This window comes from Falco naumanni, chromosome 9, assembly GCF_017639655.2.
Source record: "Falco naumanni isolate bFalNau1 chromosome 9, bFalNau1.pat, whole genome shotgun sequence".
Lineage (NCBI taxonomy): Eukaryota > Metazoa > Chordata > Aves > Falconiformes > Falconidae > Falco > Falco naumanni.
In genome coordinates this window covers 30,357,043-30,384,974 of record NC_054062.1, presented here as the reverse complement: position 1 = coordinate 30,384,974, position 27,932 = coordinate 30,357,043, and the positions used below count along the sequence as shown (strand labels likewise).

At 46.7% G+C, this 27,932-nt stretch overlaps 2 protein-coding genes, 1 long non-coding RNA gene and 1 other non-coding gene across 4 annotated transcripts in view; all 4 read right to left on the bottom strand.

The window, feature by feature from the left end:
• The window catches only part of CHUK (component of inhibitor of nuclear factor kappa B kinase complex), a 31,550-nt gene extending 31,293 nt beyond the window's left edge, over nt 1-257 (bottom strand). Inside the window, exon 1 of the mRNA XM_040607252.1 lies at nt 47-257. Within this exon, the coding sequence (XP_040463186.1) occupies nt 47-205 (159 nt within the window). The 5' untranslated portion in view covers nt 206-257. The remainder of the gene's footprint in view (nt 1-46) is intronic.
• CWF19L1 (CWF19 like cell cycle control factor 1) lies at nt 227-16,698 on the bottom strand. The gene is given in 15 exon segments (XM_040607255.1): nt 227-461; nt 556-608; nt 610-654; nt 1,575-1,694; nt 2,479-2,688; nt 3,264-3,343; nt 4,988-5,099; nt 7,339-7,479; nt 8,306-8,390; nt 10,149-10,267; nt 12,242-12,456; nt 13,250-13,351; nt 15,585-15,663; nt 16,425-16,509; nt 16,597-16,698. Coding segments are annotated over 15 exon segments (1,614 nt in total). The 5' UTR covers nt 16,620-16,698; the 3' UTR covers nt 227-316.
• LOC121094355 lies at nt 1,862-2,003 on the bottom strand. The gene has a single exon (XR_005829824.1). It is a non-coding gene; the product is annotated as a small nucleolar RNA SNORA12 (small nucleolar RNA).
• Nucleotides 16,699-18,604: 1,906 nt separating the features above from the next.
• Nucleotides 18,605-23,297, bottom strand: LOC121094203. The gene is made up of 2 exons (XR_005829775.1): nt 19,360-23,297; nt 18,605-19,275 (listed from the first exon to the last, which is right to left on the bottom strand). It is a non-coding gene; the product is annotated as an uncharacterized LOC121094203 (long non-coding RNA).
• Between the last annotated feature and the right edge of the window lie 4,635 nt (nt 23,298-27,932).

Below are 27,932 nucleotides of genomic sequence, written 5' to 3'. Positions count from 1 at the left end.
GCCCGGCCCTCCCCGCCCCACTCCGCTCCGCTCCGCGCCGCCCCACCTGGTGCTGGTAGAGGCAGACGTTACCGAAGCCGCCGGTGCCCAGGCGGTCGCGCATCTCCCAAGGCCCGCAGCCGCCCGCCGGCTGCCCCCGCAGCGCCGCCCCGCCGGGGGCCCGCTCCGCGCCGCCACCGGGCCCGGGGGGGGCGCCCCGCTCCATCGCGCCGCAGCCACTCGGCGCCACCGGCACTCCGCCTTTATTGCCGCGTCACCGCGCGCGCCCGCCCGCCCGCCAATCGCCGCGCGTCCGCCGCCGCCGTCAGCGCCGCCGTCAGGCCCGGAGGGCGAAGTCGAAGGGCTGGAAGTCGCGGCGGAAGGCGCGGGCCTGCGCCGCCTCCTCCGCCCGCTCGGCCGCGCAGCGCCGCCAATCGGCCCGCTGCGGCAGCGCCAGCAGCGCCTCGCTCGCCAGCACCTCCCTGCAAGCACAGCCGCGTCACCGCCGGCACCGCGCGTGCCGCCGGCGCCGCACGGCAGGGGCGGGGGCGGGGAGGGGGACGGGGAGGCACCCACCTGCCGAAGTGCAGCGGGAAGCGGCCGCGGATGCGGTGGAACAGCTTCTCCCCCCGTGTCCAGCTCCACGTAGAAGTAGGGCGTCCCCGGCTGCGCCACCTGCGGGAGAGCGGGAGAGGCGGGGAGCTGCCGCACCGCCGGCAGCGCCGCAGCGCAGGGCTCGGGTCTGGGACAGGGCAGATAGATGCTCCCGATCCAGGGAGGCATTTCGCTGGGGGAAACTCGGCTGCACCCACCCACCCACCCAGCGGCACCCAACTGCATCCGTAGCTGGCGACAAACCGTAGCTTCCATGCAACCACGATGCGATGGATCGCTTTCCACTGGGATCATGAGCTGAAGGGGCACTAATATAACATTGGTGGTGGCTTAATTCTGCAGTTACCACTACAGAGCAGTCAACAAGAGAACCAGGCGGTTCTGATTGTGCTTAACCTGAGCTAAGTCATCCCGTACTAACACGGCACATTGTTAGAGGAAGGAAAGCATGTGAAGAGACCGTGTTCACATTTCTCGCCTGAGACACCAACCTCTGAGCTTGCCAACATGCATATCAAGAGCTGTAACGGCTTAGAAAGGGACAAGCACATGTATATGCTATTTCTGGCTCCCGCTACAGATCAGGTCTCGCTGTGACCACTGAGCACAAAGGAAAAAAACAACCCTATGTCACTACAGACTCATTTCTGTGATATCACGGGAAGATTTCTTTCAAATTCTTATACAAGGGAACCTAAATCCACCTGATGTGCAGCAGCACTGAAAGAGGGCTGCTGTTTGATATCAGAAGTAATGAATTCAGCGAGGCCTAGACATAGCTAAAATAATTTTCAGATAAGCAACTCATCTATTGTTCACAGGAACTTCAGCCAGAGCAGAATATATCTGACATATCTCCAAACCAAGTCTACAATGGTCTGCCTCTAATAGCTTAACAGTACAACACAAAGTGACCGCAGAGGGAAACAGAGGCCTAGATAGGACAGAGGGAAAGTAACAGGTGAAATCTTGTCTCATACTTGCGTGATATCTGAGTGCTCTGGGATTTCTAGTAATTCAATCTGTTGTTCCTGTGCCTGTGCAATAAAGGACTCCTTAATGTCTTCAGAAGTACAGTGGTCTAATGGGACAGGAACCACCTGGAGAGGGAGGGCAACATTTCCGTAAAAAGAAGAAAAGACAAACCAACCGCCTGCAGAAAGCAAGCAATCCATCACTGGAGCTGGCATGCTCCTCAGTAACGCTCAGCATCATCAACCAAGACAGGTGAGCACCCATCTGTACAGGCTTAAACTTATGAGTTTTTTTCTGTAGGAGTTGAACAAAAAGCTGAAAACTAAAAGCTTGAAAAAGTTCTCAGCACAGCCTTCTCCATTCTGATCTCTGTGGTAGCTCAAGGCCGCTCTGTTACAGTTACAGATCTGCCAAATACAGAAACCACCACAATAAAACCCTGAAGATTGACACAAGGACAAAAAAAAATTAAAAAAATTAAATCAAACCAAAGGGCTGGTACTAGCAGACAATGACCAGAGTTCTGCATCTGTCTTTGGATTTTCAGCCTACATCAGTTACAAATGTGAGCACCACAGAGTGTGTGCCAATCAGAGTCAGAGTGAGGTCTTGCAGCTTATCCGAAAACCTTGTGGGCTTTTTAATCGGTTCCATGCAGGGCAAAGTTTTCCTCACCCACTCAACACAACCAACGCTGTGCTGCTGTAACGTGAAGAATTCAAGGACTGTGGTAGAAGCAGCACACTGGTTTTATTTTTGCTCTGGCTCTGTTTGTGCATAGGACAACTTCTCTCCATGCTCTGTGAAGGCACAGAATAAAGAGGGCAAGCTGAAGGTGAGCTTTCTCTTTCAATTCATTTGCGGGTATGTACAAGTGTATATTCTCCCAGGGTGACACTAAAACCATACCTGTAGCTGCAGATGCTGACTCTTATAGTTTCTTTCAAACAGGACGTATCTCTTTCCCTTGCTTCTGAAAAATTCCTTTAGGGCAGCCTTGTACTTGGTCACTTCTTCCACCACCTCTGAAGACAAGTCAACCACTGACTGGTAGTGCCCGATAGGCAAAATCAAGACGTGATCAGGTAATAAGCCACCTTTGGCAAGGGCAAGATAGCACTAGAGTGAAACAATACACACCAGTTACTCACTGCAAGCAACACTTACGTACCATGTTGTGGAAATTTACTCTCTGACTGCATTTTGAGTATAGCCCAGCCCAGTGATTCTGCCTTGGGAACAGGAAAGTCTTCTCCTCTATGTCACTTCTTAGGGATTGTTTATTAGCTATTTATTCATTACTAGAAGAATGAGACAGGGACTGCTAAAGGACACACACACAACAAAAATATCTTTTGAATGCCAGAGAATGCCTTGTCTGCAGGATGCAGGAGTTCTGCCAGATGGTAACATAAGCAAACCATGAAGGCTGGCACAGCAAAAAGTTTTCTGGCACTGTAATCCAGCTCTGCTGATGGAGCAAAACTGGGCCAGTCTTCATTTTTTAGAAACTTTAGCTATATATTTACGTTTTTTGTAGGGGAGACGCAAAGAAACTGAAAACAAAACTAAGAGTCAGCTGCAAATAAAGTTTGGGGTTTTTAAAATTTAAAATTGGAGACTGATACTTCATATTGCTGTGTCTTGGCACCGTTCTGCTGTCATGTAGCAAAGAACATGCTACAGGTACTTACGTGTGTGCCAATACTAACAACCAAGTGCTTCTCAACTTCTGGGCTGGCAAGGCAGAACCAGCAGGGCCCTGTAGACTGTGCTTTATTGAGAAAGAGAAAGAAGTGTTAGCACAAGGCTTATTTGTCAGAACAAGGAACAGAACAAGATCTGGAAAAGCTGTTATTTTCCAGCCACCCTTCCCAGCTGATGAAGTGCTGAAGGTGTCAGAAGGACACAGCTCCTGGAAGCAGATCTGGTCAGGAACTGGTGTCTCTGGGAGATTCCAGCAAGACAGGAGATGGTGGCAGTCATGCACTTGTTGACTGCCATTCTCATTGAGTGCTCTGATTTAATGGAAGAGCACCAATTCCAGGAATTTAGTGGTTACAACTTACTAACAAGAAAGCACCAGCAAATTTAAACAAACAAATCAAAATAAGGTAGAATTACCACATAGGTACAGACAAGGACAGACGCTATCAAACACACTTGTCAGTTCTGGCCTATTCATCACACCCAAAACACCTGGATTCACACTGAAACTGTGATACCTGAGCTGACCTTTAACGTAAGTTGATGGCATTGGTAAGCTAGGCCTCTCCTTATGGTCAAACACTATATTCACATCATCTGCAGGTTGTGTATAAGAATAGACAAACAGTTTTGTAAATGCAATAAACATGACAGGGGTCTCCCAAGAACTGCAGGAAACAATGTCCAGTTCTGGGGTTCATTTCTCAGCAAAACAGTATAACAAGGTTCTATTCTCATGACATCAAACTCCAGAAGACTTTGAAATTACATGAATATATAGCACACTATGTCCTACAGAAGCGATGGGAGAAAACAAGAAAACCCAGACAATCTTTCATTAAAATTGCCATTACAGCCAGTTGTGCCTTTGCAGGCACATATAGAGCGATGACACTGTGCTCATCTCAGCATAAAGTAATTTAGCCTGCAGACCTGTTAAGTGCAAGGACTATGCAAAGGGCTTGGAAATCTAATAAATAAAAACTGAACAACTTAGTCTCATGTAACAAGGGCAACTAGACTTTTCTACCAAAGGCATTTCTGAAGAATGTCTTCTTACCCGCTGGCAGTGGGAATAGCTTTCACAGAAACAAAAGAGGAGGCCAACACCTACATTTGCATTTTAAGCCCAAATTTCTGTATAACTAAGACCAACATTTCTAAAGATCCATGCTTGCAATAACACTGGCACTAAGAAGTCATGATCTTCGAAGATTTCATCTCAGTTTCTTCAGGTCAGACAAACTAATGAGATTTATAACTCAGAAATAGAGAGATAACAGGAGGGCTTTCTCCCTTCTGTGAACTCACAGCACAAAACAACTGAAGTGGTCTTTCAAGAACTCATCAGCACTGTGATCCAGTTTCTTGCAGTCCCTCTGAACGGAAACACGCTGCTTTGTGAAACTGCCTGTTGGCCAATTCAGAGGCCAGTATGGTTCAGAGGGTAAATGGAATCAGCCCACCCACAACCACCACAGATCCGACTAGCTTTTAAAACTATGCTTTTCATTTTTCTTTCACCTATTGATTGTCAGGTTTGCTGGAAACAAGGGACCCTTCATTTCTCTGTATTCCCACGGCATGTAGTATAGTGACAGAGCACACTGGCAGGTTGACATATACAGCTCAGCGGTTTGAGAAAAATGACGAGTGACACAGTCTAATACCTCAAGGGAAGAGCTCAGAAAAAAAGCATCCAGATACTTACGGGTTTTTTTGGCTTGCTTAGGTTGGGAGTTCCCTCTCTCTTTCGCATCTGAGGGACGTTTCTTTCCCTGATGCTTATTCAAATCAAAGAAAAACTGACAAGCTGGTTCTTCCTGTTTAGAAAATGAAAACCAAAGCCCATTATAACCACATCAGAGTCACAATACATACAAGAATTTGATTTTTCCTGAAGAGGTATGTAACTACCTTTGAAAGGCATCAACAGTGAAAGCATCGATATCCTGCAATGGAATGAATTGAGCTCTCCCAGAAACACAGCAGGGTTTGCCTCAGCCAGGGAAAAAAAATCTGGGAGAGCTGCCCCAAATGGCTATGTTCTTTTATTTAGTCTCATGCTGAGCATTCAGAATTGCTTGATTTTATGGATTATTCAAATCTCTTTTTCACTCGACAACCAGTGCCAAAAGAATGTCTTTATTTCTTAGAGATGTTAACCTCTCAACAGACTCACAGAAGCTGAAACCATTTGACTAAATTGTCATGTACAGCAAAATACCACTAGAAGGCTTCAATGCTGCAGAGGAAAGCACTGGGGAAGGAGATGGCAAAGAGCAGGGTTCCCACACAGGATCACAACTGCAGTCTAAAACACAGCCTGCACTGAAAGAACCAGCATGTACAGTGGAAGCATTTTTCCCAGTAACCCTGGCAAGCTCTTGTGCCTGTCATCAATTGCATAGTTCAGCTCAAAGGTACAAGTTTTGCTTCTATCCGGTTACTGACTGATTGGTCTGTTAAAAGCCTTGTTGCCAGGGGTTGAACACCACAGCAAGTCTCAGCTGGGGGTGGGGAGGTTGTCACAATTAAAGGGATCAGGAGGTGTCTGTCACCCTCATGCCCAGCCATGCTGACAGCTGGAAGAAGCCAGCCCCTCACTCTGTGCGCGCGTTGCAGGGAGAGAGGCTGGAGAGCAATGCTTGCACTTCCTACGTGACACACTGGTCCAGCAAAGACCAAGTCAAGCCTAACTTCAGGCCGAGTATTCTTCCCTTCTGCCAATGAGCTCCCAATTTGGTTTCTCTACAATACATTAAGATATACACGCTATTCATATGTCCGCATTAGTGGAGTACCCCACAATGCTTAGAGGGCATAACATGCTCTGCACAGGAAAGTAATCTGAGTCTCCACAGTGATGAACAGAATCTACTTGTCTATAATGAAATTGTGAAGGTGGCAGTTTCAGATCTTCTGACACGAACAGCTCAGTGTTCAGGCCCCAAGAAAGAACTATTCTGCCCTCAGCTGGCAAACAATCAATATTTAAAGGAGCATGAAGCCGGTAACAGCATGCTTGAGAAAAAAAAACTGTACCCAACACCAAACTCACCAGCATTGAGGGATACAGTGGAAATGCAACATCAAAAAATGTAGCATCTAAGTAGCCAGCAGTCTAAGGGAGAAAACTGAGGGCCAGCTGCAAAGGAGTAATTTGTAGTCTACAAGCTTAGAAAGAGTAAGACCATGTTTTCTGAGGTGCCCATAGGGAACAGTCCTGACAAGCAAGCAGATCTAACTACAGCATCACCATGCAGACCTGCAGGAAAAATCTGGAGTGGTTTGAGTTGGAATAGACCTTCAAAGGTTATCTGGTCCAACCTCCCTGCAGTGAGCAGGGACCTCTTCAACTACATTAGGTTGCTCGGAGCCCTGCCCAACCTGAATTTGAATGTTGCCAGGGATGGGGCATCTACCACCTCTCTGGGCAACTTGTTACGGTGTTCCACCACCCTCATAATAAAAAATGTCTTCCTTATACCTAGTCTGAATCTACCCTCTTCTAGTTTAAAACAATTACCCCTTGTCCTGTTGCTAGACCCTATTAACCCATCTTTCCTGCAGGCTCCCTTTAAGTACTGAAAGGCTGCTGTAAGGTCTCCCTGGAGCCTTCTCTTCTCCAGGCTAAACAACCCCAAAACTCTCAGCCTGTCCTCATAGGAGAGGCATTCCATCCCTCTAATCATCTTTGTAGCCCTCCTCTGGACCCACTCCAACAGATCCATGTCTTCTTGTACTGAGGACTCCAGAGCTGGATGCAGTACCCCATGTGGGGTCTCACAAGAGCGCAGCAGAGGAGCAGAATCACCTCCTTTGACCTGCTGGTCACACTGCTGTGGATGCAGCTGAGGATAAGGTTGGCTTAAGAAGGGATACACTGTAACAAACTCCCGTGCATTGAATCTATACAATTTGGTCGATAGAAATAGTTTGCACAGAACCTTGAAGTGTTTTGGACAGAAATATTCCAAGGTTAAGCCAAACACTGTCCTATGCTCCCTGAACACAGAGAGTGAAACCACAGTGCACACACTGGGGAGAAGGCAGCAGTACCTCTGCACACAGGGGTGTTTTGGTCTTCTGTGCCTCCTTCCGTGATCTTCTGTATGGATTTTCTGTAACATCCTGTGGCTGTTTCACTAGCTCTGCAGGGTCCATCAAGTTCATCGGCACAATACTGAAGGCATAGAGATACTAAAAGAAAAACAGATAGCTCAAATGCAAGAAACTTTTGCCCTGACTGCAACTTTGAAGGGGTTGGTTGTGAACTAAGCCACCCTGAAATGGTAACACAACTTAGCACTGCAGTAACCCAGCAAATCAAGTGTTCAAGCTAAGGCAGGATATGAAAAACACACTTTCTGTGCCAGTCTCCCACCCAGTGCAACCAAGAGTTTATGGAGTGCTTCCAAGTGGCTCACTCTTCACTTTAAGGAAAGATCTTTTTTGAAAAACAGCAGTGTGTCCTACTTGAAATACCTTGACCCTTGCCTGTTTCCAGGCCTTTCTGTCCAGAACTCCTGGACCTTTTTTTGTTACCAGGCCTGATTCCTAACACTAGCAACCTGTCCTTCTACACTGATATTCTGTAACTTTCTTAAGGTTAAAACCAAACCAAAATAAAACAGCCTCTTCCCATCCCAGAAGTTATTTTCAGTGATTTGTAACCGTTCATTTGGAATTTTACTTCCTTCTTAAAGCAGGCCATGCAAACCGAAAATACATAAAGTAGCTGGGGAAGGGGAAGGAATGGCAACTTTCTAACCACTTTCCTCTGCAGCTGTCTTCACAGCTACATGCCATTTGACCAGGTAGAGAAGAGTTAACACCTCAGAACACACCTTGCAGGCCTTACCCTTCTGACATAATGGGCAAATGGTATCTATTACTTGTGAGACAGATCCCTCCACTTCAGTCAAGCTTTTAAGTGATTAAGCCATCTTCTAGCTAGCCAAAGCTGGGGCTTACTGCCCTATTACTTGTGCTTGAATATAAAAGAAATATTCGGAAGTATCAGTACCTTTTTCTTGCTTGTATTGCCAACATCAGCAAGTGCAATAAACCTGCTCACATGCTGCGGGGTCTCCTGTAGCACTGTGTGATTTCTGTAAGGAAGCAAAACATGACTGTACTGGCACATACAATATAGAAAAGGACAGTGGGAAAATCACGTGTCCTCCAGCTACTCAAGACAGCATGTCAGTCACACAGTGTCTTTGGCCAAGAACAAGGAGGCTTAAGGACAGACAGACTCATGAGATCTAACGGCAAACAGCTACACAGACCAAAATTACATCTCATTGCACTCCAAATACAGAGATGAGAGGACAATTCACTAGTCTGCAAAGAAATACATCTTTAAAATGTTTCCTGCAGAAAGGTTAATAAATCTTAGCCAATGTTAACATGACAGCCTTAGTTTTATTTATAGGTTGTTCTGACACCTACCTTATAGAATCATAGAATCATTTAGGTTGGAGAAGACCTTTATGATCAACAAGTCCAACTGTTAACTCAGGACTGCCAAGTCCAGCACTAAACCATGTCCCTAAGCACTGCATCTATGTGTTTTTTAAACACTTCCAGGGATAGTTACTCCACCACCTCCCTGGGCAGCCTGGTCCAATGCTTCACCACCCTTCCAGTGAAGAAAGTTTTCCTAATATCCAATCTAAACCTCCTCTGGCAGAACTTGAGGCTGTTTCCTCTTGTCCTGTTGCTTGTTACCTGGGAGAAGAGACCGACCCCCACCTGCTTACAGCCCCTTTCAGGTAGCTGTAGAGAGCAGTAAGGCCCACTGAGCTTCCTCCTCTCTAGGCTAAACAACCCCAGTTCCCTCAGCTGCTCCTCAAGACTTGTGTCCAGACCCTTCCCCAGCTTTGCTGCCTTTCCCTGGACACACTCCAGCACCTCTGCATCCTCCTTTGAGGTGAGGGGCCCAAACCTGAACACAGTATTTGAGGTGCAGCCTCACCAGTGCCGAGTACAGGGGGACAATCACTGCCCTTGTCCTGCTGGCCACACTGTTTCGGCCACCTTCTTGGCCACCTGGGCACACTGCTGGCCCATGCCCAGCCGGCCGTCAGCCAGCACCCCCAGGGCCTTTTCCACCAGGCAGCTTCCCAGCCGCTCTGCCCCAGCCTGTGGGGCTGTGTGGGGCTGCTGTGACCCACGGGCAGGACCCGGCACTGAGCCTGGTTGAACCTCATACAGCTGGCCTGGGCCCATGGGTCCAGCCTGTCCAGACCCCTCTGCAGAGCCTGCCTGCCCTCCAGCACATCAACACTCCTGTCCAGCTTGGTGTCATCTACAAACTCACTGAGGATGCACTCAATCTCCTCATCCAGACCATCGATAAAGAATTAAACAGGCCTGGCCCCAGTACTGAGCCCTGGGGAACACCACTTGTGACCAGCCGCCAGCTGGATGTAACTCCAGTTATTACCACTCTTTGGGCTCGGCCACCCAGCCAGCTTTTTACCTAGAGAAAAGCATGTCACTAGTCACATTTTACAAACAAAGTTATGACTGAAGACACCCGTCTCTTCACCACACAAGAACTTTCCCACAATACATTTTCAGAGATGCACCCCTGAATTAGGCTGAATGGAGTTTAAAGGCAACTGAGGGCAACTAACTTGGCATCAGATTCACATCAACGTACTCAGACAAGCATTATCAGCAACGGCACAGTTTTCAAGGCAGCAGGAATTATAGCAATAAGATGCATGAGAAACAATCTTGACTCCGTGTCGGGGCTGGATGACTTCATAAAATTATTTTAAAGTTGTCCTCCTCCTGTGTTCTTTAAAAATTGAATGCTTATTAGACTAATAAATGAGACGTCACATGATCTTACAAACCTGTATGGAAGTCTTTCATAATAGGCCTTCTCTAGGGCTGCAAAGTGGTACCTTGGTTTGAGACTTGCAGCTAGGTCAGATACTAACTTGGAGCCACACTTCTTGGTATCTATTTCTCCCTACAAGATACAAACACAGTTTTATTAAAAAAACCCATCAGATTGCAGTGAATGCATGCTGGAAATGTAGAGACTGACTATAGTAGTTGCCATTCCCTGGAAGTGGGAAAAAAAGTCAAAAGGGCTTGATCTCTTATTGCCAGCCAGAGCCTACTCATTTATTCCATTCTCAGGAATAATGTACTCCTTTTTCTGTGCCTCCTTTTCAAAAGTACTCAGGGTTTGTATCCACTTGTTTCATTAATCCAAGTTTGTCATATTTTCCTTCTCTTTCTCTTGTGACGCCAGGGCAGCACAGAGTGAGTTTGGCAAACACCAACAGATGTCAAAATCATTGACAAGTTTTGACCATATGTCCAGAGTGCCAAAGCTTTAGTGTATGAGTCAAGTAAATAGGAAAACTCTGAGGTTTTCTTAGGAATCAAAAATTTTTTCCCACTTCCATCTCCAAGAATTCAGAGCAAACCAAAACACAACCAAAAAGCAGACTTCATATCATTTCCTTGGGTGAAGGCTCTTGTGCTGTCTTTTCCCTTTTAGCCTTAGACTGTGAAGTAGGGAAGGACAAGGGCAGAGAAAGAAAGAGGTTCGGAAATAGCCTATGTCTGTTACCTTGTTATCTTTTGTAAAAGCACAGGGAACAGGGACTCTGACCTGGCAGGCACCTGCCACAGCCCTTCACTGCAGCAGCGGGACAGGCACTAACCCACCCTCAAGAAAGCAGTCCTCCTCTCTGTGTTCCCTCCTGCTACTCTTGCAGCAGGCATGGCAAAGGGGAGCCCAGCAGCATCTGCACTGAGGTCTGGCTTATTCCAGCCCCACTGAAAACAGCCAGAGCTACCAAGCATCTCAGGAAAAGAAAACCCACAGAATTCTCCAGGAGTCAATTCCCATCCATGCACTTTAGCTCCTCACACCACTTTTGCTGAAAGAGAAACGTCAGCTAACACAGAGCAAAAGCTCTAATTGTTTATTTCTCAAACTTCCTGCTTTCAGTGACAGGATTTCAGGGTCTCAGTGTGCAAGGGAATCTCTTAAGACTTATTATGAAAATCCTCAGGTGACAAAAGTACACACTCCAACAAGATGCATATTTGAATATAATCATTATTAATACACTCTTCTTTTAATCCCAGTGAGTACATTATCAGAAAATTCATGCCAAGGGAAACCAAGTGTGAAATGATACACTGAACTACTACATAGAATTCCCATGGGATTTGAGAGACCTGGCTTTTTTTTTTTTTTAAGCCAGAACATCCCTACAACTTTTTTCTCTCCAACTCTGTAGGCTAGTTGGGTTGCTGCAAGATGAGGAAGGGTTCTTTATGTGTTTAGACTAAGGATCATCTGTCTTTGTCAGAAGATACTGAGAAGAAGCAAAAAGTGTTTTGCCATGATACACGGCCCTGCTCTCCAGGAAGGTTTCAGATCACCTGAACTTATGACTGGAAAATCACTTCTGCTGAGGAACATTAACAACAGAAAACTGGACACAAACGAAGCAACATCCTCAAAATTCAGACAGAGGAAGAACCAGAGTATTTAGTACAGGTGACTTATAGGCAAGGAAATGAACACCAAAATATTTTAAAAGTTTTGAAGCGCGGAGAAGGAACAACTTAATGTCAAGTGGTATTGAAGATGCTTAGAGCCCAGCATTCCACAACAGAGACTAGCAGCATTGTTCCACAGCAATTGTAACCAAGTGAATTCAACATCTGCGATCAAATGAAAGCTACTGACTGATTTTTTCAGGCAGGGACAGATAAAACACCCTGAAGATTCACAATTCCCTGTCTCCACTGGTCCTTCTTCTCTGAAGAGACAGAACATTCGATATCCATTTTTTACTCTCAGCTTTCTCAAGCACTTGGAGATGGCCCAATACCCCAAAATGCCACAGCAAGCAGAAACACAATCCTTTGTTAAATCCACTTTGAAACCCATTGCAGAAGAAAACAGAACACTTACCGCACTGTTGGCAAAAGTCCCCACATCTCTGGGCCAGGGGGATGTCAGCAATATATCCACACCTTTAAAGTTTGGGGTTGATAACAAAGATGCTTTTAATTCTGCCACATCCTTTGCACTAAAACTGTAGGCAGGAGCTGGCTCATCCTGGGACTCGGTACCACTCAGGTAGGCGATCTGCAGTCCAGAAGTTCCACTGTAAAGACCTCGACGGCCTGCATTGATACACAGGCATGTGCTTGAGATGTAGATATTGCAAATAATATTGTACTTGCACCACAGACAGAGGACCAAATTCAATAGTCCTGCCTTACTTCTACTGAAACTATCCTTACAGACAGCTCATTTTCTGTGCCCATCAACTGTGGTAAAGACACATTTTAGCACAATGGCTCAAACCCAACCCTGCCTACAGTGAAGCAGCTGTTCAGACAACCCCCAGTCTTCTCTTCTCACTGCTATCTTGTGTCTCAAAAATAAACCCATATCAAAAATTCAGTATGAAGGTTGAGTAAAAAAAGCCACTTGCAAATGCCTTTACTTGTTATGTTTTTGTCAGCTGGCATTCTAGAAAGAAACTAGTTTTTCCTTTCAGCTTTGCTATAGCTTCAGTACCTTTAAAGATGATACTTCTTACCTCTGCTACTCCAGTACAGCTTCAGCGCATGGCAAAATCATACTTCAAGGAGGAAACTTCCCCCATACAAAGATGGGCATGCTATGGGAGTAAGATACCCTCAAAGAACACTCTTTCAACCACTCTTCCTTTTGCTTTGTAAGTTAAGTGTTAGTAAACAACACAAAAAAGCAGGGTTCTCTTTCATGTTTTACACGGCAGATTGTATCAGCCGTTCAACATAGAGTTCAACTACAGTCTGAACCCCAGAATAAGAAATGCCACCTTAAAACTTCCAGAAAAAGGGCTTTGAAGTGGGAAGATCAGAAAACAGGTTAATGACAGCACCACTGGGCAAATGCACATCCCTTACCAACAGCCTGCAGCCTTACCTAAATAAGTAATGTTCTCTGCTAATTCGCAGCCACTGACATCTGGAAAATAGCTCACGGTCTCTTGGTCATTAGCACCAAGCACATAGGTTGGAATTGGAGCTGAGGAGGAAAACCACATGCACTCAGTTTGCTTTAATTAAAGTACATTATCACAAGTTCAGTCCACATTAACTAGGAATTGCAGCAAGCCCCATCCATTCAGACCCCAACACTGCTCCTTTGCAGCATGCTGAGGAGCAATCAGCACAGAACAAGAAACCCTCCTTCAAAGTAAGTCCCCAGGCCTTTCCACAGATGCATATAACACCAGCAGAGAATAACCTCTGCTTTAACTACAACTCACTCCACTGCCTACATAAGATCAGCTCAGAAATGATCCATAGCCCTAAAAACATGGGCCTTCCCTAGGGCAATGCTAAGTAAATACCAGAGCAGAGGGACACCCAGCGATTCAGTTTAGGCTGATTAAATTGTACAGCTATCAAAAAACTGCAAACCATTTATGTTTTAGTGGGAAAACTCAAGTTCATCAGCTCTTTGATTCATTTGGTAGAAGAATTTGCTGCATTACTTCACGTACAACTGATGGACATAATAAATAAAGAAAAGCAATGGGAAGTACTAGTTTTAATTTCTCTATGGCTAGGTGATACATAAAAATTTGTATCTCCAAACAGCATAAGTCAAATCTTTTCAAGCTACTAAAAGTTAGAAAAAGCAATGACCGATGTCAGAGACACCTCCTGTAGATCTCCTGGCAGACTAGTACACCAGTAAGCTGGTCAACACCTGGTCAGCAGGTCTTAAGTTTTTTCACTCAATAAAAACCAGCAGTAGTTTCCTATTCAAGAAGGGAGAGCAGCATCAATACTGCAACTCTGCTACAGCTGTATTTAGACTGTTGCTTGCAGTTCCAGCTCCCACAGTCAGAAGATACAGGAGACTGCTTTCAATGGCAGAGCAGAGTTTGAAAACTTCATGGATGGCTTATAACACAAAACTTGTTTGTAGCTATATAGATGTGCATATAGATGATATTATAAGCTACAGATTTTTTCAACCGTTCAAAGAGTAAAGAATTCAAGTGAGAATGAGCAAAAATGCGTTGGTCTAGGGAAGACTTTGCTGTTAACATCCACCTTTCTCACTGCATGCACAAGAGAGCTTCCTTGGGAGTGAAGTTTAAATCAGTTAACGATTCTCCTTATATTCTCATAGCAACACCACCACAAAGCAGCACACTTTGCCATGGTAAGTCCTCAGCCACAAGCAGCAAACAGGACAGTCTTTGTCTAGACAACCCACACAGATGCACAAACAAGCAGTGGATAACTGGGGAGCGATGCAGCAGCAGAGGAGAACCAGAAAGCAAGAGTCCCAGCTCCTTTCTGGCTTGCCTTAATGCCAGGGGCGAGAGCGACAGTAGTACTGAAGAGGAAAGAGGAGCACTACAAATGCTTATGTGGTAGTATCTCCCTTACAAGAGGAAAGAGGCAGAGAATTCCACGTAGGCCTTTTCATACCCATGCCTGGGAAAACATCTTCAGCACAAGGGCTGAGGATGAATGGGCAAACCCTGCTCCTCTGGAAAGCCTTATGATCTCTGCAGCTGAAGAAAGAGACGCTCAGCCTGCCAGTACCTCTGCTTTCCCTTTTCTCCTTGGGACTGAATGCAGGGAGGGGAAGAGCAGCACAGCTGCACACTGCGGAGAGGTCTGTGGTGGAAGTGTGAAGGTGAGTGTGAACAGGGAATGACAGAGAATTTCTTGCAAGGGAAGCACCAGAGTGGCAGAAGGACTACACACTGGCAGGCAGGCTGGGATCCCATGGCTTGCTGACTGAAGTGCTGTAAACATCTATGTACAGCTTCTCAGGCTACCCAGGTTGAGAAAACAAAGACTGCCCCACACGGCAGCCTGCAGGCTGAAGCTGTAAGGTGGTGACGGTAGGAACAGACATGGAGCCATAAGATATCCAGGCAAGGAAAGAGAACACCCTGACACAAATTAGTAGTATCCCATGTTTCTCCTACGACTGCAAACAGTGCAGGCCAGATGAGCCAGGAACAGGCCTTGACGCCCAAATCATGGGCAGGCCACTTGGACATATGCATATTTCTGCTCCTGTCTGACAGCGTGACAGGAATGAGTTTTGTTTTACAATAAACTCATCTTTCTCTACTGCACAGAGTTTTCCTACTTGAGTTCAACTGCCTTAACATTACCCTGTTTAACTTTGACTTCTGAATTCAAAAGCACACTGCAATGAGACAGTGAAGTACTGGGTCGTGAAATAGTGTGGTCACCAGCGTCCTGAGCGATGCCCTTCTTACCTTTCTTGGCCCCCGTGCAATACTCTGCCCATTCTGTCTCTGAAGTAGACCCAAAAAAATTCCCAACACACAAAAGCATCTAAAAACACCAGATAAAACAAGAGTTACCATTTGACCAAAGACACAATACACACTTTTTTGCTGATGCGCTCAACTGTCACAACACCATGACGTGCATTGCTTCAGCAGCACTTTGGTAAAGAGGTTCCTCTATTTACCTGCGTCTAGTATTAAATGCATAACAGTAACATTACCAGATGTAAAACATGACAAAGAGACAGCTGCTCCCCCGCACCCTCTGCCCACAGACTAGGGCACCCCCCAGCGCTCTGGTGCTGGTCAGGGAGGGCTGAGGGATGCTGAGCCCCTTCGCAGCCCCTCGCACGCCGAACCGACAGAGGAGGATCCCAGCCTCAGAGGGCCGAGCACGGCCCCGGACAGCAATGCCCGCCTGACCACCCCCCCACACACCCTCTCCAAACAAAACCCACCCAGGGACTGCCCCGCGCCCCGGCTCACCCACCACACAGGCCCGGGACCCCCGCAGCGCCCCGGCTCACCCGCCACACGGGCCCGGGACCCCCACCAGCCCCCCGCCTCACCCGCCACACTGAGCCCGGGACCCCCACCAGCCCCCCGCCTCACCCACCACACTGAGCCCGGGACCCCCACCAGCCCCCCGCCTCACCCGCCACACTGAGCCCGGGACCCCCACCAGCCCCCCGCCTCACCCACCACACTGAGCCCGGGAAACCCAGGCGGAGCAGCCCCACTGACCCGCGCCCCGCAGGCAGCGCAGCGGGGCGCCCCGCGCCACCCCCCAGCCCCCCGCAGCCTTACGTCGAAGCGGCCGCTCTTGCCCTGGATGGCCCGCACGCGCCCGAACAGCGCCTCCAGCCGCCCCTCCACGTCGCCACATGCCAGCCTGCGGGACACAGCGCGTCAGCGGCCGCCACGGCCCCCAGCCCACGGCCCCCGTCCCCCGTCAACCGTCCCGTCCCGCCGCACTCACACGCGCAGCGGCGCAGCCGCCATCGCAGGTACGCTCGGCTCGGGAAGGCGCCGCCGCGGCACGAACCCCGCGCTGCTTCCGGGTGCGCCGCCCAAAGGGCTCCGCCGCCGCTTCCGGGTGCGCCGCCCAAAGCGCCCCGCCGCAGCTCCATGGGATAAGGGTGGTGTCGGGGTGAGAGTCTGTAGCTCCAGCAGGGTCAACCCGCACCAGCCCCTTCCCGTTAGCGGCTGGTGCCCGTGCGGGGCTGTGGGGGCTGCCTGCCGCCCGCGCAGGGCTCTGAAGTGAGGTGGGGGGGGGACTGCCTGCGTGGCGGGGCGCTGAGGTGAGGTGCGGGGGCTCGCGTGGCGGGGCGCTCAGCTGAGGGGGCTGCCGCGCAGGGCGCTGAGGTGAGGGGGCTGCCTGGCGCCTGCGCGGGGCCACTCGCCGTCGCCATATGTCACGTTCGGGGGAGGTTCCCCCCGACCCCTGGTGCTGAGCTGTGCCCGGCCAGCCTGTGTCACCAACGTATTTTATGGTCTCAGGTAACGAGGATGGTTTCATCAAGAAAAATAAATGCTGTACCCACCTAAGGTATGGGAGTGCTGTCTACACAAAATTGCTCTTTTTTTTTTTTTAATGCTGGTAACGACTGAGAGATGAAGTCAGTAGTAGTTGGTCATGTAAAGTCACATCTGTGTGATTGCAGCTAGGAAAATCACTGTACAGGGGGATATCAGACGTGTCTAGGCGAGAACGTAAGATCCTGGGAACTGAACCTGAGCGCAGAGCTTATTCCAAGGGAAATCAGAGCAGCAGGAATCGCTAGGGACAAGTCTACGACTTGCTGAGATGTAAAGAAGGGAGTTGTCAGTGCTGTCAGCAGTAAAACTCTACCAAAAGAGGAAAATCCTATCCGCATGCTTTCACATGCTGTCTTAGAAATACTGTAGTGAGATGCCAGAACATTTCCTTTATCGGATGGTAAAGATTTACAATGTTGCAAAGGACAGCACATGTTTCTAAAAAATTATTACAATCATTAACATGATCTAGTGGCAGCAGAGGGCACCAGTCACAACAACATCTGACGTCTCTGCAAGGTCCTTTGGAGGCTCCAGCAGTTCTACAAGACTCCCTTTTGCATCTCTGCTAGGCTGCTTCCTTTCTCCAGCTGCTCAGCTTTGGGTCCTGCTTCAGTTCCACTCTTCCCTCAGGATATTTACCCAACTCCTCCTTCTGTGATCCTTGCCCACACCGTGGCCATTCCCACCCTCGCAGCTTGTGCTCTGAGCCCCCTTGGCACCCTCCCCTCTTTGCTTCAGGTGCCCCTGCCCCAGGTGGAAGGAGCCCTATCACAGGAACATCCCCCTGCCTGCCCCACAGCCTGTGGGACCTCCCCAGAGATGTGCCTGTCCCACAGCCCCCACTCCAGGCTTCCACCATTCCTTCCCATGCTCCACAATGACCCACACCTGGAACGGGAGAGGTTATGGCCACTGTGGCTCTCACTTCATAAATCCACTGTAAGACACTTTAGAAAACTCTGATCTCATAATTTTGCTATGAAGCAAGAGTTTCTTTTTCTTAGCCCTCCCAGTGATCTCCCAGAGCACAGTGGACTCTCTAAACAGTCACAGGCTACTTCCAAATCAAACCACTTTCCACCTGAAACAAGCTGGGTTTCCAGAATGCAAGAGAATAGTAGTGACAACCCATGGAAGACCCACAGTATTAAAAAACTAATTCATATCAGAATTCACGTCATACTTCTATCAGGTATTTCTTTCTGGTTTTCTTCAATGACTTATATCCAGAGGCTCAAAAGTGAAAACCTTCCTAGAGCTGCATCACATCTGCCCTCTCTTATCTCCCCTGCAGGTCTGAACACACAGCTGTCCCCCACTGGCACTCTGTGCATAGGAAATCAGGCCACAGACATTGCTCACTCGGTGTTCTGCCCCAGGAAGACCCGAGCAGGAAAGATTCATTTTTATACCCAGTATGAGATTAAGACACAAATGAGGTCAAATGCCTCTAATCAAGGAAATTTATTGAGCACTTATATAAACAAAGTATTTATGTGCTGTGGTAAGAAAGCAGCGATAGGAAAGGGGGGGGGAAGATAGAAAAGAATAAAATCTACAAGCAGTCAGGATAGAGTTGCAAGAGAGAGCCACCACTGTGGATCCAGTGGTGTCCTGTTGGTCCGTAGTCTCCGTGTACTTGGGTGGCGAGGGTCCCTGGATTGTGCCTGCTGTTTGCTGGCACAGTCTTTTATAGGGTGTTGAGGCAGGTCGTTCCCTGGATGGCAGCACACACTGCGTTCCTGTGCACACTTTCCACCCTTCTTTGACCCTGGCCAAAACCTGGGTTTGGGTAGCTGTTGGTTCCTTACCCGCTCACAACTGCTGAGCTCTGTTAAGCCTCCACAAGTCTTGCAGCAAGCTCAGCAGGAATGCAAACAAGCTTTGAGACAGTCAAGATATAGTCTCCTACACTTGGTGACACAGAGCCCTGGCAAAGCTCTAGCAAATCATTCCTGCTGCACTCACTGGCATGGTGGTCATGGGGAAGTAGTAGTTTCTTCTACAGGCAGTGTGCTCTTGTACTGTAGTGCATGAAGGGCTGTTGATCAAATGGTTATTTCTTGTTGATCACATGGTTTATTCTGAATGACACCAACTCACACAAGCAGTTGTCCTGTAAGAGAGCCTGAAAATCAACCACCAGTAGCAGCAAGATGCCACTGTCTTTATGGAGATAAGGCCAGAATTTGAATCTTACCTGTTCAGGCAATGAAGAGCCAAGCTCTTCCTTCAATAGCCTTAGTGAACCCCAAGTGACTTTAAAGGAATGAATGGAGAATTAGTGTCTTTGTAGTGGTAAAAAGTTGTGTTTACTAAAAAGTTACATTTTGTAGTGCAGTTTTTGAATGTGAACAATGTGTTGCATCCTTGTACTCCACACAAATTGCTGAGCAATAATACGTATCTAGACATCACTGAGTTTTGGAGAATATCCCATCAGAGCCAGGTTCTGGACCTAGCCACCACATATACCCCTGACCTAAGCAGTCAATCCTTAGTTCAAGTCCTCATGCAGCTGCTCTGACTTGGCAATGTAACAAGGTCAGGCAGAGATCTTATTCTGCCACAAGAAATCAAGAACATTATAGATGACATATTACTTTCTACAAGTGTGCTTGTTTAGGCGTATTTGAAAGATAACCACGGTCTGTGACAGCAGTTACACACATCATTTCTGAGAACAGAGACTTCAAACCCAAACCATGGTGGTTTCCTGTGCGTTGTCTCACTGAGCCCAGTCTGGGATGAGAAAATATTGGTAGCAGTGGAGACCCTGAGAGCATGAAGAAGACCCCAGGAGTTCCAGAGCATCTCTTACCACATTGAATCCCTCTTCTCACTTTCTCCTAGACAACTTGATTTCATTATTGGCCTGGAAATACAGGTAACAGGAAAGAGCACTAACTGCTTTTTGTCATGGTTTTCTTTTCTGAGTGTTGTTTCCAGTCAAGTAATCAAAAAGGAAAGAAGAAATCTGCAGGCACCAGGTCTGCCATTTATGGAAAAGAGAAGAGACTTCAGGAGCAGCACTTGTGAAATAGATCTAGCAGTAGATAAGTCTGAGGAGGTGAATATACTACTAGCAGTAACTAATAATCCATCTGCAGCTAGGAGGTTTAAAAAGAAAGAAAAACATAGCCTATAGCAACAAGTACCTGTCTAATTACAATGGGATTTCTGGCTGAACCTGCCAAGGAGTTTTGCCTGTTGACATTCTTCCCAAGCACTTGTGTCTGGCTTGGGAACAGCAAAACCAGAGACAAATTAATCTTTTCTGTAAGATCACTGAGGAATTCAGTGGTTAGGATAGAGACACGTATCTTACTGCCTCCACATGAAATAAAAGTGACATTACTTACCACATGGTACTTGCAAGTCCCAGCAGGATGTCTGCTCCTTCCCTTTCTTACGTCTTGAATATGGGTTTTATAGACAGAAAAAAACATCCTTCCTGGTTTCTCCCAATGCCAGTTCCTTTTCTTTCCTTCTTCCTTGTGCAAAGCTTAATCCCTCTTACGTCAGCAGCTGCCTTAGGAAAGCAGTGGAAAATGCAGGTGTCTGCTAGCGAATCCACCAGAGGCTTAGACCCTGGGATGTGTGGTAAAGTATTGAGGGCATATCTGTCTTCAGGGGCATAGCTTTGCTCATATTTCAAGCTTTGTCATCCAGTCTTGGCATCAGTCCAGCTAATTATTGGAAGAGGTGGAAGTATGAACTTTACACTCAGACGTGAAGAAGCTCAGTGCCTTGTTTCTTCCCACAATAGGTAAACAAATCACGGTGGGCCCACTGACTATCTGGTGGTGCTCCTTTGGTTTTTGGTAGAGCTCTTTTAAGAAGGAAGCCTATGAACAATTGAGTTTACTGACTTTCCACATAACCTTTTCTTGTTTTTTTTAATGGGGTCCTAACTCAGCTATGTAATTACAGAGTGAGCCTAATCACCAAGTATTGGATTTTAAACACTAATACTACAGTTAAAAGGTTGCTAACTAAAGTTAAAAGCATGTACAGCTTTAGTTGTGCTCACCAGAGAAGCTGAATTTGAAGTTGGGTAGAGACCTACCAAGTCCAGATATTAAAACTAGGATATTAGGTTCCAACTTAACTCTTACAAAGAAGTACTTGAACAGCACCTCACTTAATATTTCTCTCACTGTGTTGAAGGTATTCAGGTGTTGTTCACCACTTCCATACATACAAACAAGAAATTTGTTTGGTAACACAGACAATTGCTGTGCAGATTGTGAAGCAAAACCAGCTCTTTCTAGCAGAGGATGCAATCCCCGAGGTGATGAGTAGAGGACAGCTCCAAAGGAGGCCCTACAAACCCATGAGCCATTGCTGTCCTACCAATTGACGATTCTCTCTGACCTGGGCAGTGACTATCTCATGCCCTGAAACTCAGACATCAGTGAAGCAGACAGCTGAAGATGGACTTGAGCTCGTAAAACTGACTCTTTCTGGATTTAGAGGCAGAATTAGTTAAAGCCTATGACAGTTCAGATCTCATGGCTTCATCCATGTTTCTGCCTTGTTATTCACTTAAATTCAGTTAATCTTAACCAGCCTGTTGCCTTGACATTATCTAGCTGTACTACTCAGTGCAAGCCAAGAAAACATACCTCCCTTAAATGAAAAAAAGTGAGGGTTTGGACCCTGACCCACTGAACCAAAGGCTGTTTGTTGCCAGTTACAATGGTAGAGGTGTTGAGTCATCTGTTGAAACCAAAAGGACTTAATCCAACTTGATTTTTCCTGCTTTCACTGACTTTCATGTACGTGCAAGCTTTATGAAGCCTGCTGCAATTACCCTCAGACCCATGCAGTGTTTAGGAACTCATACACTTTTCTCTGTCACCTAAAATGCTGAACTCTTACTGTTTTGGCCTTGTCTGCCTCAAAGACATCTGTCTTTGGTTTATGTGAAATGGAAAAAGCTGAAGCTCTCAAAGGTCTGCTTTCCAGAGGGTAATGCCAGATAACCTGAAAAGCATCTGTTCTCCTGGGAAATCTCAAGAGCAGGAAAAGCATTGGATAAGACGATATCCCCTCCAGACCAAGAGCTGGTGGGTGAACACCCTGTTCAAACCACCCTCCTGCCTCAAGCAGAAGTGAACCCAGCATGCAAAACTGCAAGTACTGAGTATATCAAGGCAACAGCCATGTCTGATATTGCCAAATAGATGGCAACAGGCCAGTTATGACGTTCTTTCTCAGTATTAGTAAGGGCTGTCCTCTAAAGTGCTGCTAGGAGAGCCCATGTGCCAGGGGGTGGCCAGCAGGAAGTGAGAAAGCCTCAGACAAGCAGATCTCCTGAGCAGCAGCTTGTGCAGAGAGGGAGCTTCTTCACGCCCTTCCACCTAAGCATGTATTTAAACCAACAGGTGGTCTAATGCAAAGGCAGAAGTACCGAGTACAAGCCAGCACACCATACCCAAGTGGCAGACTTCAGATGTTTGAAGTCTGCATTAACACAGCAAAGGACGAATGATGACCTATTAGAAAAATAAAATCTAAAAGATCAGTGATACGGTGTTGGCACTAGCAATCAGAATTGTGACTGAACAAGACCACCAGCTCTGTTGGAGAAGGGACCTAGCAAGAGAAAACAAGGCTCATCTTGCTCATACTCGTGTTGTCCAAGGCTGGAAAGAGATTTATTTGAATATTGCTGCCCTCTAGTGCTTTGGAAAAGAGTCTGCCCACGATTTAGCCATAAACAGATGTTACGTAAGGGAAGCATGCCATTTCCAGGAATGGACACGAAAGGATCAAAATAATCAGTGATATCTATAAAAGCAAAAATTAAAGACAGCTCGCTCTGGGTATAAATCCATATAGCCATTAATTATTTCAAATTAGCTATATCAGTTTAGAGCCCCCCTAGAATCGTCCCCATTTATGTTTCCAGTATCAACAAATAGATCCTTTACCTTCCTTTTACTGCATCCTGAGGCAAAGGCTTTTATCAAAACACTGGTAGTTGCTGAAGGTAAGGTGGCAACAGCTAATAATCCACACCACCTAAAACTGCTCTTGACACTAAAACTGACAGATGGTTCAGTGTCCTGGTTTTGGCTTGGATGGAGTTAATTTTCTTCTTGGTAGGTGGTGCAGTGCTCTGTTTTGGGTTTGGTGTGAGAACAATGTTGATAACACACTGATGTTTTTAGTTGTTGCTGGGCAATGTTTGTACTAAGTCAAAGACTTTACAGTTTCTCAGGCCCTGCCAGCGAGAAGGCTGGAGGGGCACAAGGAATGGGGAGGGGACACGGCCAGGACAGCTGGCCTGAACTGGCCAAAGGGATATTCCATACCATGGGACATTACGCTCAGTATATAAACTGGGGGGCACTTGATTGGGGCCTGCTGATCACTGCTGGGGGACTGGCTGGGCATCACTCTGTGGGTGGTGAGCAGTTGTACTGTGCATCAGTTGTTTTCTTTCCTCTCTTCCACTTGGATTTCATTCCTCTCCCCCTCTCCCTCCTTTTCCTTATAACTGTTATTGTTGTTATTATTATTATTGTTCTTTCATTTTATTTCAGTTATTAAATTGTTCTTATCTCAACCCTCTAGCATTACATTCCTTTCCGATTCTCCCACTCATCCCCTTGGGTGAGGGCAGAGTGGGCAAGTGGCTGCATGGTACTTAGTTACCAGCTGAGGTTAAACCACGACATACAGGGACACTCTAATATATTATAGATATTAAATCATCTTCTGACCTCAATGATAACTTCAGGTCAGCAGCCAGAACATCCCTCATGATGTCCAAAATATGCTCCACATACCTCTTGTTTTTGCTGCGCCTGTTTTGTGGCTAAAGAAAGCTCATTAAAATAAACTACATGCAAAATAATCTCTACTCACATCTGTCTAAAAAAACCCCAACCAAATGAACAAACACTTAAACCACTCTGTTGCTTCTGATTTTAAAAGTGATAGCACAGGTCTGTGAGAAGCAGCTGAAAATAACTACTTCAGCTCCCTTTCCCCTCTGCAATTTATTGTGTATCCATTCAATGAAAAATTGTGTTAAAATTCACCTCACAAAAACTAAAACTGTATATCTGCAGTCTCTGGGGAAGTCTGTCAGTAGCAGTAACACCTTCTCCAGCATCCCCATCTCACTGTATTGGGCAATTAACCTTCCCAGTGTTTGCCAGTTAGTTTAAAGGTATATTCAGGCTGGAATTTAATTCTTGTTTAAGAATGAAAGCTTTTCTCTCCTGCCACTGCTGAAGACAATCAGCATCTTATGCATTATTTTCTCCATTTATCTGGACAACTGCAACATCAGCTTTTGCTTTGCAAGGGAACTCTAGCAGTAAGGGAAGGAAACTCAGGCCTTGTGGTCAGATCACAGAACTGACAGCCTTGTTTTTCTGAGTTTTGCCTCTGCTTTTCTGAGTTTTGTCTCTACTTTTCTGAGTGGTTACGGACAAATCTCTATAGATTACATTTTCCCCTGTCTCTATAGTTGACATCTATTCCGTGATGTCTACTAGCACAGTAAACACCTCCTTTTGAGATAGCAGTCATTTCTCGCAGCTGTGAAAAGGTTTGGATGACCTTCTATTAAGCCTTTTAGACTCTGCTCTCCAGCCAAAACCCAAATACAGGTGATGAATTTGTGGCCAGCTGAAGCTCGTCCTGTGCCCATGTCAGTTTACCACACTACTCTGCCTTTCATAGAATCACAGAATGGTTTGAGTCAGAAGGGACCTTAAAGATCATCTAGTTCCAATCCCCCTGCCATGGGCAGGGACACCTTCTGCTAGACCAGGGTGGTCAAAGCCCCATCCAACCTGGCCTTAAGCACCTCCAGTCACATCACCTGCCTGTGTCCTTATGATATATTTATATCCCTGTATGCACGTACCTGCGTGTGAGTTAAGACAAGCCGGTGAGCAGCCAGTCCCTCCCTTCCCTGTGTGCTGGCTGCACCAGTGATGGCAGCACCTTTGTGAGTGCGCGTGTCTGCCCTGGCAGGGTCCTGCAGGTGAGGCTTCCCTGCGTGCCACCCTGCTTCACCATGCCCTTCGCTGAGGCCACCGCTTGTGTCAGATGCGACGTTCACACTTGGTTCCTACCACCCATCTGTTCAGCAGAGTTCACAGACTTGGAGAGGCAACAGCAGCTGAATTTGAATGCCAAAGCCGGTGCAATGAAGAGGCTGCTGATAAACCACAGAAACACACCAGTGTCCTCCAGTAACAGGAACCAGCAAGGCTAGGCCGCTGAGATCTGCATCCAGTCTGGATCTCTTGAGCTGCTGGTTGCAAGCAAACAACCTGTTTTGATTTTACATGTCAGAGACCTAAATCTATGGACAGACTACAGACATAGCTGCAAGCAGGAGGAAATGCAGTGCATGAAGGAGTAATGACTGAAATAGCCACTGAAGCATGGTGGTTGTCAACTGCCCACATGCTGTCCACACAGTGGTAATGATTAAGAGGTTTAAAGAAAGTCTTACAGCACAAGGCCCCAGGAAATTAATCTATTCAGTTTACCAAAAGAAAGAGGAAGGATGTAGCAGGGAACTAGTCACTGAAGGATCTTCAGTCACCCAAAGCTACTGCAAGAAGCTGTCTATCGCAAGAAGCAAAACTGCATGCAGAACTAGGAACACAGCACGCAACTTTCACAGCAAGAGGGATTCACCAGTCAGACAAGCACCACAGTGAACCATGTATTTCAGCAAATCATGAGTGGATGTCTTCACAGAAGATAATTTCATAGATCAAGCATCCCTGTACTGAAAAGGGAAATGCTTCATGGAAATCCAAAGACCTGTGTTATACCGAGATCAGTCTAAGCAACCATAGCCACATCTTCTGGCCGTAAAAACCCATGACTCAGCTTAACCTCCAAACTTACCAGCCATGTCTAGTTATGCAATATTTATTCCTGTTTATAGTACGAATAAAGCCAAGTAAGCACTTCGGGCTACTGTCTCAGTATGTGCAATTACTTCCTAGATACCATGTAGCTACTACTGTGGCAAGAAAGGCCAGTTGCCAATTAAAACTTGCTAGGTATAAACAGGTCCTCTGGGGTCTATTCGGTGTTCTGCCCTGCATGCAACAGAGCCAGTAATTCTGAATGGCCGAGTCTGAACATGCTGTCTGCTCTCTGGAAGGCTAAAATTAGCATGCTGCAAGTAAACAACTTTCTCATAATCTTTCTGTAAAAGAGGCACCTCAAATCAGAGCTGATCTGCTGGATTTCATTGCTCTTGTTCCATTTCCTCACCTGTAAAATGGGTATTGACCACAAAAAAATAGGTAGCATATTTCATATGGGAGGACTGAAGTATCTGCGCTTTGTTTCCAGGGGCAGTGAGAATCATGTGATTCTTGCAAACAGTGTTTCAGGATTGGGAAAGGGAATGTCCTAAAAGGAGTTCACAGGGGTAAACACCCTGCAAAAAGAGAAAAGCATGGGAGGTCAGTGATGAGAGCTGGGCTGGCTGCAGAGGGCTAAATCCTCACTGTCACTGATAAACCCAAAAAGTGAGTGACTTCAGCAGGGAAATGCTTGCACTGTTCCCTTGCTGATGGTCTGTCTCCATCTCAAGGCCTTCTTTTCTCCTTAAGGTGAGATTTTTTGAATCTGCTTGCGGATAAAACATTAGGCTTTCTCTTCTATTTGTGGCAGTCCTTTAGGACAACGCTTCCCAGTCCATTTCTCACTAGTACTAATGACAGCTGGAGTATCTTCTTCTGTGACCAAACACCAAAAGGAAGGGCTGAGATGCCAGACCCTCCCAAGTTACTGCTAGGAGTTCCTGAAGGGGATGTCCCCAGCTCAATATTCCAGACAATTGAGGATCACTGCAATTGGAAAAGAGAGCAAGGAAGCTTGAATTGAAGAGACTGACTAAATTCCCTTGGACTGGCCAGCAGCAACAGCCATCCAGCCAAGACAAATGCTATCAGCTGTCAAACCCCATTAGACATGGGGTGATGCACATCAAACACTAATAGCTATCGCAAAGCTGAGTGCATGACCCTCCTCACAGAGAGCTGATCCTTTCATTTCCACCTAGGAGTGATCCTGTGATTGGACGCTGTACCTTAGTACCATGACTTTGGAGATACCTCTGTGCAAGTCCTGGCTAAAGATGTAGGGGAGGAATCCACAGCCCATGCACAGGAAGATGACTTTCTTGGTGGATGGTGACTAGCTGCAAAGGGAGCAGGGAGTGGGGCAGCAACTGTGTACCCAGACCTTCTGGAAGAATAAACACTTTACTAGTAGTTTGCATGTATTTGCTTCCTTTCTGGTGCCAGCGTTACTTTTAATCTCCTCATTTCTTTCCACAGCTTCTCCTGCAATTGAATCAGACTGCTAATACTGGCCTTCAAAGCTGCACAGTCAATTCCCCAACCCTCCCATCTACCCTATTTGTACCCCAGGTCCACAGGCTAGAGCAGAGGGAACAGAATAGAGCAAGAGAAGAGTCATCAGCCTCTCTTTCCCTGTTTTGTTTTCTAGACAGATACTTGGCTGTGCAGACCATTATCATATGAGAGCAGAAGCAAGAGGCCATTCACTGTTCACAGAGGAAGGAGAGGAGTTAGAGCTAGCATGTTGAATATACAACACCAGCTTGGTGCATTTTTTGCCTTTTTCATTTAAATTCCGCATTTCTTCTTTCTCATTTCCTCCCCCCCCTTGGTTCTCCCCACCCCCACCCCTTTGGTTTTTTTTGTATGTGTGTTGTTCATGTGTTCATGTCTCTTGATCCCCTGGTCC